The sequence below is a fragment of the Ranitomeya variabilis genome, chromosome 1, assembly GCF_051348905.1.
Source record: "Ranitomeya variabilis isolate aRanVar5 chromosome 1, aRanVar5.hap1, whole genome shotgun sequence".
NCBI classification, from domain to species: Eukaryota; Metazoa; Chordata; class Amphibia; order Anura; family Dendrobatidae; genus Ranitomeya; species Ranitomeya variabilis.
Window position 1 is genome coordinate 602,250,953 of NC_135232.1, and position 14,892 is coordinate 602,265,844.

The 14,892-nt window shown below is 48.0% G+C and overlaps 1 protein-coding gene across 2 annotated transcripts in view; it reads left to right on the top strand.

Annotated features, from left to right (window-relative positions):
* The window catches only part of POLR3GL (RNA polymerase III subunit GL), a 43,984-nt gene that overhangs the window by 7,708 nt on the left and 21,384 nt on the right, over window positions 1-14,892 (top strand). For both annotated transcript variants that reach the window (XM_077259137.1, XM_077259129.1), the window contains exons 4-6: window positions 2,580-2,648; window positions 4,267-4,323; window positions 4,657-4,730. In XM_077259137.1, coding sequence (XP_077115252.1) covers window positions 2,580-2,648; window positions 4,267-4,323; window positions 4,657-4,730 — 200 coding nt within the window. The remainder of the gene's footprint in view (window positions 1-2,579; window positions 2,649-4,266; window positions 4,324-4,656; window positions 4,731-14,892) is intronic.

Sequence of the window (14,892 nt, forward strand, 5' to 3'; positions counted from 1 at the left end):
TAACAACTGACGCCAGCCCTACGGGATGGGGGGCACACATGGGTGACATCGTAGTTCAAGGGCTATGGGACCCTCAAACGTCAGCTTCTTCCAATCAGAGAGAGTTAATGGCTATCGAACTAGCAGTTAAAAAACTCCTCGTGTATCTACAGGGTCACCATGTCAAGATCCTCTCCGACAACCAGGTGGCAGTAGCCTACGTAAACCACCAGGGTGGAACACACTCCGAATCTCTGATGGAGGTAGCGGACCGCCTTCTCCAGACAGCAGAGAGCAATTTACTATCTTTAACTGCTCTACATTTAAGAGGGAAAGAAAACATAAAAGCGGACTTTCTAAGCCGCAACACCTTAAAACAAGGGGAATGGTCCCTGAACAAAGACATCTTCGGTCAGATTGTCCGCATGTGGGGTCATCCAGACGTGGACCTGTTTGCCACCAGGGACAACAGAAAAACAAAAAAATTCTGTTCTCTGAATCCCAGGGAGAATCCGTTGGCAGTGGACGCCTTCCTGATCAAATGGGACTTCCGATTGGCTTATGCGTTTCCCCCGCTGGGCCTATTACCTCTTGTGGTCAGGAAAATAAGGGAGGACCGAGCAAGGGTCATACTGGTCGCCCCTTTCTGGCCCAAGAGAGCTTGGTTCGCGTGGCTCAGGACCATGTCGGTGGAAGACCCCTGGGTACTTCCGGACATTCCCAATTTACTCCATCAAGGTCCGATCACCCATCCGCAGGTGAAGGGGCTCCATTTGACGGCATGGTGTTTGAGAGGTCATTATTAAAAAACAGAGGTTTTTCCCCAAACTTAATTGATACCCTTATGAAGAGTAGAAAAAATATAACAACAAAGATCTACTCTAGAACCTGGAGGAAGTTCTTGGCCTCTTCAGATTTCAGAATTGAAGAAGGGTTACCAATTAACCAAATTTTAGAATTCCTGCAGAAGGGGTTAGAGCTAAACCTATCTACGAGTACGCTAAAAGTACAAGTCTCAGCCCTGGGGGCCCTGTTTTCTTGTAACATTGCTAATAATTATTGGGTATCAAGGTTTATAAAAGCTTCTAGTAGAGCTAGACCTATACACAAGAACAGGTCGGTACCTTGGGATCTCAACCTAGTCCTGTCAGCCTTGACTAGAGAACCGTTTGAGCCCTTACATTCAGCTTCAGTTAAATTATTGTCCCTCAAGACAGCATTCTTGGTAGCGATAACATCTGCTCGTAGAGTAGGGGACATACAAGCGCTCTCTAGACTCTCCCCATATACAGAGTTTCTACAGGACAGAGTAGTCCTAAAACCGGACCCCGCCTATTTGCCAAAAGTCGCCTCACATTTTCACAGATCACAGGAGATAGAACTACTCCATACATTAGATGTTAGGAGATGCCTGTTAGAATATATCACGGTCACTAACGCTTGGAAGAGAGAGGATGCGTTATTTTTATCCTTCCAAGGTCCTAGGAAAGGGCTTAGAGTTTCGAAGTACACACTAGCGAAGTGGATTAGGGAGGCTATCTCTCTGGCTTATACTGCAGGTGGAGGTCCGGCTCCGCAGAATCTGAGGGCGCATTCCACCAGGGCCATGGCTACATCCTGGGCGGAAAGATCTGGAGTATCAATCGACCAGATATGTAAGGCAGCTACGTGGTCATCCTCTTCCACCTTTTTCAAGCACTATCGGTTGGACTTGGGGTGCTCCTCTGATCTCACCTTCGGGTTAAGGGTGCTTCAAGCTATAGTCCCTCCCTAAGGTAGTGTTACATCTCTGTAAATCTCTCGTAGTGCTGTCATGGGAGTCCGAATAAAGCATTAAGCTACTTACAGGTAGCGGCATTTTTCAGAGGCCCATGACAGCACCCTTAGTTCCCTCCCTATTCACGTGGGGGTTGCACTTCCTATAATGTACATAATGAGATATATATAGATCTCACGTGTGGTATTTTTATTGGTTTAGTTTTGTATATAAACTGTATATAATATTTATGTGCTACTAACCGCGGTAGTCCTCTCAGGCTCTAATATACAACTGATGCATAGGGAGAGGTGCCGCCCTTTTGTATCTCTGTAGGTTTCCTGTTCCTGAAGGGCGGATCCCCTCTCTCGTAGTGCTGTCATGGGCCTCCGAAAAATGCCGCTACCCGTAAGTAGCTTAATGCTTTTTCATTTGAAAAAAAGCCTACGAGAAAAGAGAGGTGGAATCTGATTGGTTGCCGTGGGTAACTCCTGAAACTGTGTTTTGTTTTGTTTTTGTCGTTTGTTTTGTTGTTACTTGTGAGGTAAATGTCCTCCAGCCGACCATAAACTGCCGGATTATCAGACTGTCCAGATAACTGGATGGTTGCACATGTAAATTATGTAGATAGTGTGCTGTTTGGTGGCAGTGAGGCCTCCTTCGGTGCCTAGCAGGGGAGATTAATTATCTGGAGTCCATCTGTCACATAGTGAGGTAACTGGCATCGTCCGTGTGCGGCGCTATAAATAAAGCTGCTTTGTGTATGTTTGACACCTGCCCACAGGCTCCGGCACTTGTGATTGGTCAGTCACCGCTTCTCTTGCCTCTCATCTTCTCTCCTCAGATGTGGAGCGGTACTCCGACAAGTATCAGACGTCTGGACCAGTGGACAACGCCATCGACTGGCACCCTGGTAAGGCAGCGCTGAGGATGGGGTCTTCCCGGGGACACCGCCACCTGCAGGCCTCTCTCTGTCTGGGGATGGCGCCACCTGCAGGCCTTTCTGTCTGGGGATGGCGCCACCCGCAGGCCTCTCTTTCTGTCTGGGGATGTCGCCACCTGCAGGCCTCTTTCTCTCTGGGGATGTCGCCACCCGCAGGCCTCTCTCTCTGTTTGGGGATGGCGCCACCCGCAGGCCTCTCTCTCTGGGGATGGCGCCACATGCAGGCCTCTTTCTCTCTGGGGATGTCGCCACCCGCAGGCCTCTCTCTCTGTTTGGGGATGGCGCCACCCGCAGGCCTCTCTCTGGGGATGGCGCCACATGCAGGCCTCTTTCTCTCTGGGGATGTCGCCACCCGCAGGCCTCTCTCTCTGGGGATGGCGCTACCCGCAGGCCTCTCTTTCTGTCTGGGGATGTCGCCACCCGTAGGCCTCTTTTTCTGTCTGGAGATGGCGCCACCCGCAGGCCCCTCTCTCTGTCTGGGGATGGTGCCACACGCAGGCCTCTTTCTCTCTGGGGATGTCGCCACCCGCAGGCCTCTCTCTCTGTTTGGGGATGGCGCCACCCGCAGGCCTCTCTCTCTGGGGATGGCGCCACATGCAGGCCTCTTTTTCTGTCTGGAGATGGCGCCAACTGCAGGCCCCTCTCTCTGTCTGGGGATGGCGCCACCCGCAGACCTCTCTCTCTGGGGATGTCGCCACCCGTAGGCCTCTCTTTCTGTCTGGGGATGGTGCCACCCGCAGGCCCCTCTCTCTGTCTGGGGATGGCGCCACCCGCAGGCCTCTCTCTCTGTCTGGGGATGTCGCCACCCGTAGGCCTCTCTTTCTGTCTGGGGATGGTGCCACCCGCAGGCCCCTTTCTCTGTCTGGGGATGGCTCCACCCGCAGGCCTCTCTCTCTGTCTGGGGATGGTGCCACACGCAGGCCTCTTTCTCTCTGGGGATGGCTCCACCCGCAGGCCTCTCTCTCTGTCTGGGGATGGTGCCACACGCAGGCCTCTTTCTCTCTGGGGATGGCTCCACCCGCAGGCCTCTCTCTCTGTCTGGGGATGTCGCCACCTGCAGGCCTCTCTCTCTGTCTGGGGATGTCGCCACCCGCAGGCCTCTCTCTCTGTCTGGGGATGGCGCCACACGCAGGCCTCTCTGTCTGGGGATGGCGCCACACGCAGGCCTCTCTCTGTCTGGGGATGGCGCCACACGCAGGCCTCTCTCTCTGTCTGGGGATGGCGCCACCCGCAGGCCTCTCTCTGTCTGGGGATGGCGCCACACACAGGCCTCTCTTTCTCTCTGGGGATGTTGCCAACCACAGGCCTCTCTGTTTTGGGATGTTGCCACCCGCAGGCCTCTCTCTACCTGTAGGGCTCTCTTTCTCTCTGGGGATGGTGCCACCTGCAGGCATGCCTTACAAATGATTCCAACCAGCGGTCCTCCATTCATACTACCCATGTGAATAGTGAAGTTCTATCCAGCAGACTCCCATGACTAGCACCATGGAGGGGCCCCATATTTCCTTCCATAGAACTCCCAGGAATACACAAAAGATGTGCCGATTCAGAAATTGGACATCTACTTTTATGTCCATTTCTTTTCTAGACTGGAATCTTCTTCCCCGAGAGCTGAAGATCAAAGTCCGGAAGATCCAGAAGGAGAGTAAGTGATAAACCATCACCCCATCTTAAATACAAGGCCAAGGTCCAAAAGGGCGGCTCCCTGCCATATGGGACAATCCTCCACTTTGGATCCCTTTGCACATCTCCATGCAGAGATTTGCGGAGTCTCTAGGTCTACAAATAGCTTGAAATGGCTGATAACAGAGAGTACTGGCTGGCATTCAGCTGCACAGGAGCTACAGTATCCATTATAACCAATAGAAACTCTAGTGTGAGTTTGTCCCCCTCTGGTGGCACATTCTGGTATGACAGATTTACCGGTGGTCAGGTTATTATTGCTCATAATCGGTCTCCCTTTGTGCTTTTTCCGCAGAGACCACCATCATTCTTCCAAAACATAAGCAGAGGGTTCCGCTGGATAAAGAAGAAATCATTAAAAAGTTGGAGGTAGGCTGATAATCGCTGCCACATACAAAAATTGCTGAACCACAACTGTCTTCCACAGCAGCACAGAGTATGTCAGCAGAGAGATGTGCTGATCCTACCGGAGGCAGTGACCTACTAGTGATTAGTGAGAGCAATGGTATGATAAAGGAGTATATATAGATAGTGGAAGGAGCTGTCTGCCACAGTAGCAAAGAGGATGTCAGGAAGGGAGTGTGTGTGTGTATGTATGTATATATAGAGTTGTGTGAAAAAGTGTTTGCCCCCTTCCTGATTTCCTATTCTTTTGCATGTTTGTCACACTTAAATGTTTTAGGTCACCAACCAAATGTAAATGTTAGACAAAGATAACACAAGTAATCACAAAATGCAGTTTTCTAAATGAAAGTTTTTATTATTAAGGGAAAAAGAAATCCAAACCTATAGGGCCCTGTGTGAAAAAGTGATTACCCCCTAAACCTAATAACTGGTTGGGCCACCCTTAGCAGCAACAACTGCAATCAAGTGTTTGCGATAACTGGCAATGCGTCTTTTGCAACATTCTGGAGCAATTTTGGACACTCATCTTTGCAGAATTGTTGTAATTCAGCCACATTGGAGGGCTTCTTAGCTAGAGATGAGCGAATTTGCTCGGGGCCCCTCTTAGGATATGTGTCCACGTTCAGGATTGCCTCAGGATTTGGTCAGGATTTTATGCAGGTAAAATCCTGACCAAATCTGCACCTGAGGTCACTGGCAGGTCACCTGCGTTGTTCATGCGTTGTTTGCGCATTGTAAGGACATGCTGCATTCTTAAAAGACGCGCCGCATGTCCGTTTCCGCGGGCCTGCCACATGCGTCTTTTAATGCATAGTGGAGACGGGATTTCATGAAATCCCCTCCACTATGCTGTAACATCTGGACGCTGCGTGTTTGATGCTGTGGCTCAACGCAGCGTCAAACACGCAGCGTTTCCTGAACGTGCAAATATACCCTTATTCAGCAAGCTATAGCGCTTTCCGAATAAGCTGCAGAGGAAACCCGGCTTCCTGGATTATGCCGGCCAACCAGCTGATTAACGCTGCAGCTGCATGTGTCACGGCTGTGTGACAGCGACGACACATGCATGGAGAGCACAATAAATAGTGACACATGCAGCTGCGGCACTGATCAGCCGGCACAATCCAGGAAGCCGGGTTCCCTCTGCAGCTTATTCGGCAAGCGCTATAGCTTGCCGAATAAGAGGGAACCCGAGCAAATTCACTCATCTCTACTCTTAGCATGTGATAAACCACAGTTAAAACATAAATAAAGTTGGGGGGGTGGCAATCACTTTTTCACGCAGGGACCTGTAGGTTTGGATTTCTTTTACCCTTAATAATAAAAACCTTCATTTAAAAACTGCATTTTGTGATTACTTGTGCTTTCTTTGTCTAATATTTAAATTTGTGTGGTGATCTGAAAAATATGTGTGACAAACATGCAAAAGAATAGGAAATCAGGAAGGGGGCAAACACTTTTTCACACAACTGTGTGTGTATGTGTGTGTGTACATACATATATATTCCCTGGACGTGAACGGCAGAGAAAAATTGATGAAAGTCTGGATGGTGGATTTGACATTTCAATGAATTAAATTAAAATCTGTGGCATGAGACACAGGAGGTCCCCACTGCTGACACAGAGACATGAGAAAGCTAGACTGCAGTTTGCCAAAATGGACATGAGTAAGCCAAAATCCTTCTGGGAAAGCATCTTGTAGACAAATGAGACTAAGATGGAGCTTTCTGCTAAAGCACATCATTCTACTGTTTACCGAAAACTGAGGCGTATAAAGAAAAGAACACAGAACCTACAGTCAAATATGGTGGAGGTACAAAGATGTTTTGTGGTTGTGTTGCTGCCTCTGGCACTGGGTGCCTAGACCGTGTGCGAGACATCATGAAATGTGAAGATTACCAAAGGATTTTGGGTCACAATATAGTGCCCAGTGTCAGAAAGCTGGGTTTGCGTTCTAGGCTCCTGCAGGACAATGACCCCAAACATACTTCAAGAATCATCCAGAAATGGATGGTAACAAGCGCTAGAGAGATCTGAAGTGACCAGAAATTAGTCTGAATCTAAATCCTATTAAACACATGTGGAGAGATCTTAACCCCTTTGTGACATTAGATGTACTATCCCGTCGAGGTGGGGTGGGCCCATATGACCACCGACTGGATAGTACGTCATATGCGATCGGCTGCGCTCACGGGGGGGGGGGGGGGAGCGCGGCCGATCGCAGCTGGGTGTCAGCTGATTATCACAGCTGGGTGTCAGCTGATTATCACAGCTGACATCTAGCACTATGTGCCAGAAGCGGTCACGGACCGCCCTTGGCACATTAACCCCCGGGACACTGCGATCAAACATGGGGTGCGTGACGCACATGCAGTGTGATCGCTTTGCTCCGAGGGTGTCTTACCTCCTTCTCCCTGCAGGCCCCGGATCCAAAATGGCCGTGGGGCTGCTTCCGGGTCCTGCAGGGAGGTGGCTTGCAAGCGCCTGCTCAGAGCAGGCGCTATTAAGCCAGTAGCACTGCCTGTCAGATCGCTGATCTGACACAGTGCTGTGCAAAGTGTCAGATCAGCAATCTGACACTATATTGTGATGTCCCCCCCTGGGGCAATGTAAAAAAAAAAAAAATTCCTAAATAAAGAAAAAAAAAATATTGTTCCAATAAATACACTTCTTTATCTAAATAAAAAAAATAAAATAAAATAAAAGTACACATATTTAGTATCGCCGCGTCCGTAACGACCCGACCTATAAAACTGTCCCACTAGTTAATCCCTTCAGTGAACACCGTCACAAAAAAAAAAAACGAGGCAAAAAACAACGCTTTTTTACCCTTCACCACGACAGCACCCACTGGAGAGATAGGGATCCACCCCAAGGAACAGGAAACCTACAGAAGAATAAAAGGGGCGGTCCGCCTCTTCTCCTCAGTTTAGGTTTCTTGTTCCTAGGGGACAGGTTCTCTGGATTCTCACAGAAGATCATACCTGGGCCAGGGCATTCGCCTGTTCTTTCTCTGCGGGAACGGCAGGGGATGCGGTCCAGATGCAGCATCGGGGGAGTTTCCGTTAGACGGCTCCCCCTCGTCTGTCGGGCACAGTGATGACTGGATCTGGGAGAGGCCACCCGGTCTCATTGGGGAGCTCTGCGGGACGAGGAGTGCCGGCTGAAAGATGGTTCCGGGACGCCGGCATACGGGGGTCCGGGTGTCCGCCGCACGGTCTCCAGCAGCAGCTGAGACGCCGCTCCATAGTGCTGGCCGAGGTAGGAACGCGGCCGCGAATCGCGCAGATCGGCGCAATCATAGGACTTCCGGGGCATACAGCGCAGCGGTGGTGGAAAGCGCGGTTCGCGCATGCGCAGTGCAACGCGAAAAAATAAAATCCGGATCTCATGCTTTAAAAAGGGGGATGGTTGCGGGCACACAGGCGATGCAACATGTCATCCCCAGGCAAGACGGTGGACCCAGCAGGGGATTCAGCCAGCAGGAGGTCCTCAGACGTCAGCCCTAAGAGTGATGCCGCAGAATCAAGGTCCAGAACGGCGTTTCGGCCACCTGATCCGGTACCAAAGAGCTTCACTGGGTGAGTTTTAAACTCTCTACCTATTAAGCTGACATTCTTTTCTACAATATTCTTCCCCCCCAGGCCAAAAAGAAACAAAAATCCAAACATAAACAGTGTGCGTTATGTGATCAACCTCTCCCAGATTCCTACCCTGAAAATCTCTGCAAGCAGTGTATCAGTGAAACCATGCAGGGTCCATCTATGTCCGTTACGGATATAGGGGCCATAATCAGGGAAGAATTACAAGCCATCACCCAAGCCAACGTACCCCTTAAGAAAACTAGTAAAGAATAAATAGCGTCCATCTCTGAATCCGATGATGATCACATAATCAACTCGGACTCCTCACACGCATCATCCTCATCTTCATCACCATCAGATATTGAAGGTCGGTCTTGTTTTCCCCTTGATGGGGTAGACAACTTAGTAAAATCAATCAGAAACACAATAGATTGTGAGGATACAAAGGATGACCAGACGACTCAAGATATCATATTTGCGGGGTTAGCGGAGAGAAAAAGGAGAGCTTTCCCAGTAATCCCTGCAGTTAAAACATTGATAAGGAGAGAATGGGAAAAACAGGACCAGAGAGGTTTTCTCCCGTCAGCCTCCAAAAGGAAATACCCCTTTAGTGATGATGAACTTATATCATGGACTAAAATCCCTAAAGTGGAAGCAGCGGTCGCCTCCACTTCAAAACAATCCGCCTTACCAGTTGAGGATACAGGCCTACTTTCTGATCCTCTAGACTGGAAAGCTTAATTGTCATTAAAAAGATCATGGGAAGCTTCCACAGGTATATTTAAGCCGGCAATTGCCAGTACATGTACTGCTAGATCCATGCTTGTCTGGATTGATCAGTTAGATCAACAGATTGAACAAAGAGTCTCTAGACAGAAATTGCGGGATGCTATACCATTGATTAGAGGGGCGGCAGCCTTCATGGCTGATGCATCAGCTGACTCTCTACGCCTTGCAGCAAGATTAGCGGGTCTATTAAATAATGCCAGACGAGCCTTGCGGATGAAGAGTTGGAAGGGGGATACACAGTCGAAAACCAAAATCTTTGCTATCCCATGTGAGGGTGAGTTTCTCTTTGGGAAAGCTCTGGATGATATCCTCAAAAAAGCAAAAGAAAGGAAAATGGCCTTCCCTGACACCTCAATTCCTTTCTATAGGAAGACTTTCAGGAGGAGACCATTTGGGAAAAGGAGACAAAATGAAAGACCAACGCGGTGGGCCACAAAAGAAGAAAAACAGAGGGGCACTATGTTTAAAGGACCTACCTTCCGCAGAGACAATAAATGTTAAAACACCGGTCACCCCAGTAGGTGGTAGGCTAAAATTATTCCTCCCTCAATGGTAAAAAATAACATAAAATCCGTGGATTCTAAATATCATCAAAGAAGGAATTACGATAGAATTCCTCCAAATTCGCCACGATTCATTCAGACAACACTACGACAGTGGCTTACTTAAACAAACAAGGGGGTACTCGATCAGACGCTCTAATGTCTTCCGCAGAGAACATCTTGAACCTGGCCGAAAAACATCTGTTGTCTCTCTCTGCCCTCCACATCAAGGGAGAGAACAATCAACAGGCGGACTTCCTAAGTCGACACACTCTACATCAGGGAGAATGTTGCCTAAATCCTCGCATTTTTCACAAGATAAAATTATTATGGGGCCATCCTCAAATAGACCTGTTTGCTACGAGACAAAACAGACAAGTACAGAAATTTGCTCCCGCACAGACCACCCTAACATTCTAGATGCTCTTCAAATACCCTGGCAATTCAATCTAGCATATGCCTTCCCTCCGATAATTCTACTTCCTCAACTCATACGGAAAATCAGAGAGGCGCAGGCCAGGATAATATTAATAGCACCATTTTGGCCCAAGAGACCGTGGTTCTCGTGCCTGCAATCAATGTCAGTGACAGACCCATGGGTCCTTCCCTCAATCCCAGACCTACTCTCAGGGACCTTTCTTCCACCCCCAAGTGGACAGCCTCCACTTGACGGCCTGAAATTTGAAAGGCAGATACTAAATTCTAGAGGTTTTTCAAAAGGTCTAATCGATACACTCCTGCTTAGCAGGAAACCATCTACTACAAAGATCTATGCCAAAATATGGAAAAAATTTCTTCAGTTCCATACAAGTTCCGACCCCGCAGAAATTCCAATAAGACCTATCTTAGAATTCCTACAAAAAGGGAAAGAGTTAGGTCTTTCTGTTAATACACTAAAAGTCCAAGTATCCGCTCTAGGCGCCCTCTATGGCCATAATGTTGCAGGGAATAAATGGGTGTCCCGTTTCATCACGGCCTGTGAACGACTTACTCCTGTCCACATACCTAGAGTATCTCCTTGGGATTTAAACCTAATCCTAGACTCTCTAACAGAACCTCCGTTTGAGCCTACAGATACAGCGTCTCTAAAACACCTATCGTTAAAAACGGCCTTCTTAGTAGCACTAACATCGGCTAGAAGGGTCAGCGACATTCAGGCCCTATCAATAGATCCACCTTTCCGTCTAACATTTCAGGACAGACTAATTTTAAAACCAGACCCCTTATACCTCCCTAAGGTAGCAGCAAAATTCCATAGATCACAAGAGATACATCGTCCCACTTTGTTTAAAGACCCCTCCACTCCTGAAGAACCAAAGTTTCACACTCTAGACGTCAGGAGAGTAGTTTTACAATACATTGAAAGAACTAGTAGTTGGAGGTAGTGTAGGGTTCTGTTCATATCCTTTCAGGGTAAAAAGAAGGGGTATGGAGTCACAAGAGCCACATTTTCCCGGTGGATTAGAGACGCTATCCTGCTGGCCTACTCCATGAAAAATAAGGAACATCCGGACGGCATTAAAGCACATTCCACCAGAGTTATGGCATCTTCCTGGGCCGAAAGGGGAAACGTTCCAATTGAGGACATATGTAAGGCGGCAACGTGGTTGGCTCCTTCTACCTTCTATAACCACTATAGGCTTGATCTTTCATCAATTTCTGACCTACACTTTGGCAGGACTATCCTCAGCATGGTGGTCCCCCCAGGTGTTGGTCTCTGGAAATCTCTCCAGTGGGTGCTGTCGTGGTGAAGGGTAAAAAGCCAGATTACTTACCGGTAATGCTCTTTTAATGAGTCCTCGACAGCACCCAGTCACATCCCTCCCTAATAAGTAATAGATACCAATTGAATTACTTCCTTTGTAGAGTAAATAAGTTTAAATATATATTGTAAATATTTGGCCTAAGGCTATGTGCACACGTTGCGGTTTTTACCGCGGAACCGTAGCGATGAGGGAAGTAAGCGGATCATGTGCAGATGGTACCCGGGGTGGAGGAGAAGAGACTCTCCTCCAGGCTGCATATGCAGCATCAATAGTAGGAGTAAACCCGCAGCGGAAACCGCAAGACAAACCGTGATAAATCTGCAGGGATAACCACAGCAGTTTTGCCCTGCAGATTTATCAAATCCGCTGCGGGAGAACCCGCAGAGGACCCTCCCTACGTGTGCACATAGCCTAATACTGGCGGTCCTCCGGGTACTCTGAAAACTAAATTAAGGAGGAGAGGTGTTGTGAACTCTGTTTTCAGGCTCCCTCTTGTGGTCACAGGTGGTATTGTGTGAGTTTTGTTTTGGGCTCCCCTGGTGGCTTTGTTTGTTATCCTGCGGGTCTGTGGCTGATCAGCTGCCTCGTTATGCACTAGGGAGGTTCCTATTTAGCTCTGCTTTTCCTCCACTTGTTGCCGGCTGTCGATGTATTCAGTGCTATTCTGATTTCCCCTGATTATCTTCGTTTTCAGTCTCTTCTGGAGAAGCTAAGTTTCTGTTTGATTATTTTTTGCTCATCAGTCTGCAATATGATTTCTGTGTATGATGAGTTTAGTTCAGCTTGCTAATATGTGAGTTCTTGCTGCTGTAAGCTCTGGGGTACGGAGTTGCTTCCCCCGCACCGTTAGTTGGTGCGGGGGCTCGAGCAATCTCTGCGTGGATATTTTGCTTAGGGTTTTCTATTGACCGCACAGCTCCCTTCCTATTTTCTGCTATCTAGTGTTAGCGGGCCTCATTTGCTAAATCTATTTCATCTCTGCGTTTGTGCTTTCCCCTTAACTCACCGTTAATATTTGTGGGGGGCTTTTCTATATCTTTGGGGTCATTTCTCTGAGGCAAGTAAGGACTTTACTTTCCCTCTAGGAATAGGTAGTTTCTCAGGCCGTGAAGAGACGTCTAGGATTTTCAGGTAACGTTCCACGGCTGCCTATAGTTGTTTGCGGATAGGATCAGGTTGCGGTCAATCCAGATACCACTTCCCCAGAGCTGGTCGTCGGTTTAGTTACTTAGCTAGTCTACTTGCGATCCTTGCCACTAGGATCATAACAGTACAGCCGGCCCATAAAGTGTTAATTGCATGGCAGAAGCAGGAGAAGAGAAGCCTTGAGGAATTTTTTTTTTTTTTTTGCTGCCGTGTGTCTAGCTGTTGTGTGTCTAGCTTCTCTCCTCCTCTTAATCTTGGTGTGGCTCTGAGTTCAGCTGCTGACATGGATATCCAGAGTTGGGCCTCCAGTGTAGATCATCTTGCTGCAAGGGTACAAAGTATTCAGGATTTTGTTGTTCACAGTCCTATGTCAGAGCCTAGAATACCTATTCCGGAGTTGTTTTCTGGAGATAGATCTAGGTTCCTGAATTTTAAGAACAATTGCAAATTGTTTCTTTCTTTGAAACCTCGTTCCTCTGGTGATTCCGTTCAGCAAGTTAAGATTATTATTTCTTTCTTGCGCGGCGACCCTCAAGATTGGGCCTTTGCATTGGCGCCAGGGGATCCTGCATTGCTCAGTGTGGATGCGTTTTTTCTGGCCCTTGGATTGCTCTATGAGGAACCTAATCTTGAGAACCAGGCTGAAAAAGCTTTGTTGGCCCTCTCTCAGGGGCAAGATGAAGCAGAGGTGTATTGCCAGAAATTTCGTAAATGGTCGGTGCTTACTCAATGGAATGAGTGTGCCCTGGCTGCAAATTTCAGAAAGGGTCTTTCTGAAGCCATTAAGAATGTCATGGTGGGGTTCCCTACGCCTGCAGGTCTGAATGAGTCAATGACTCTGGCCATTCAGATTGATCGGCGTTTGCGGGAGTGCAAACCTGCGCACCATTTGGCGGTGTCTTCTGAACAGACACCTGAGTCTATGCAATGTGATAGAATTCTGACCAGAAGTGAACGGCAAAATTATAGACGGCAAAATGGGTTGTGCTTTTATTGTGGTTTGAAGGACAAGACGAGCACTCTCGCTAATGGTGGTGCAGACTGTACATGGAGGGATGCTCCAGACTGTAGTTATATCACAACAGTCGCACTCAAAAAATTCTCAAAGATTTGTTTAGACTGAAAAAAACGTAGTTTTCTTTATTACAAACACCAAAATAAAGTATCACCGCAGTGTTTCAAGGTAGGTAACGTTTCGACCCGCAGGGTCTTTTTCAAACCTTTAGGCTGTAGGAGCAGAGTGGAGGGCAAAGGTCCCTGGATAGGTGCAGGGGTCCCGTTTGGGGCTAAGGCAGCGGAGGTACTGGTGTCTGCGGTGGTGGTGTGGTGGTGGTGGTCTTTTATTGTGGTGACTCGGCTCATGTTATCTCAGCATGCTCTGAGCGCACAAAAAAGATTGATAAATCTGTCACCATCGGTACTTTACAGCCTAAGTTCATTTTGTCTGTTACCCTGATTTGTTCCCTGTCATCTTACCCGGTTATGGCTTTTGTAGATTCAGGTGCTGCCCTGAGCCTGATGGATTTGTCATTTGCCCGGCGCTGTGGTTTTGTTTTGGAGCCTTTAAAATTCCCTATTCCACTAAGGGGTGTTGATGCTACACCATTGGCTATGAATAAACCTCAGTACTGGACGCAAGTGACCATGTGCATGACTCCTGTTCATCAGGAGGTGATTCGCTTTCTTGTTCTGCATAATTTGCATGATGTTGTCGTGTTGGGTCTACCATGGTTGCAGACTCATAATCCAGTCCTGGATTGGAAAGCAATGTCTGTGTCAAGTTGGGGTTGCCAGGGAATTCATGGCGACGCTCCTGTGGTGTCAATTGCTTCATCCACTCCTTCTGAAGTCCCTGCGTTTTTGTCGGACTACCAGGATGTATTTGATGAGCCCAAACTCAGTTCTGTACCTCCTCATAGGGATTGTGATTGTGCTATAAATTTGATTCCTTGTAGTAAGTTTCCTAAGGGACGACTTTTCAATTTGTCAGTGCCGGAGCATGCTGCTATGCGGAGTTATATAAAGGAGTCTTTGGAGAAAGGACTTATTCGCCCCTCCTCCTCCCCTCTGGGTGCGGGATTCTTTTTTGTGGCTAAGAAGGATGGTTCCCTGAGACCTTGTATTGATTATCGCCTTCTAAATAAAATCACGGTCAAATTTCAGTATCCTTTGCCATTGTTATCTGATCTGTTTGCTCGCATTAGGGGGTCTAGTTGGTTCACCAAGATAGATCTTCGTGGTGCGTATAACCTTGTGCGTATTAAGCAGGGTGATGAATGGAAAACTGCATTTAATACGC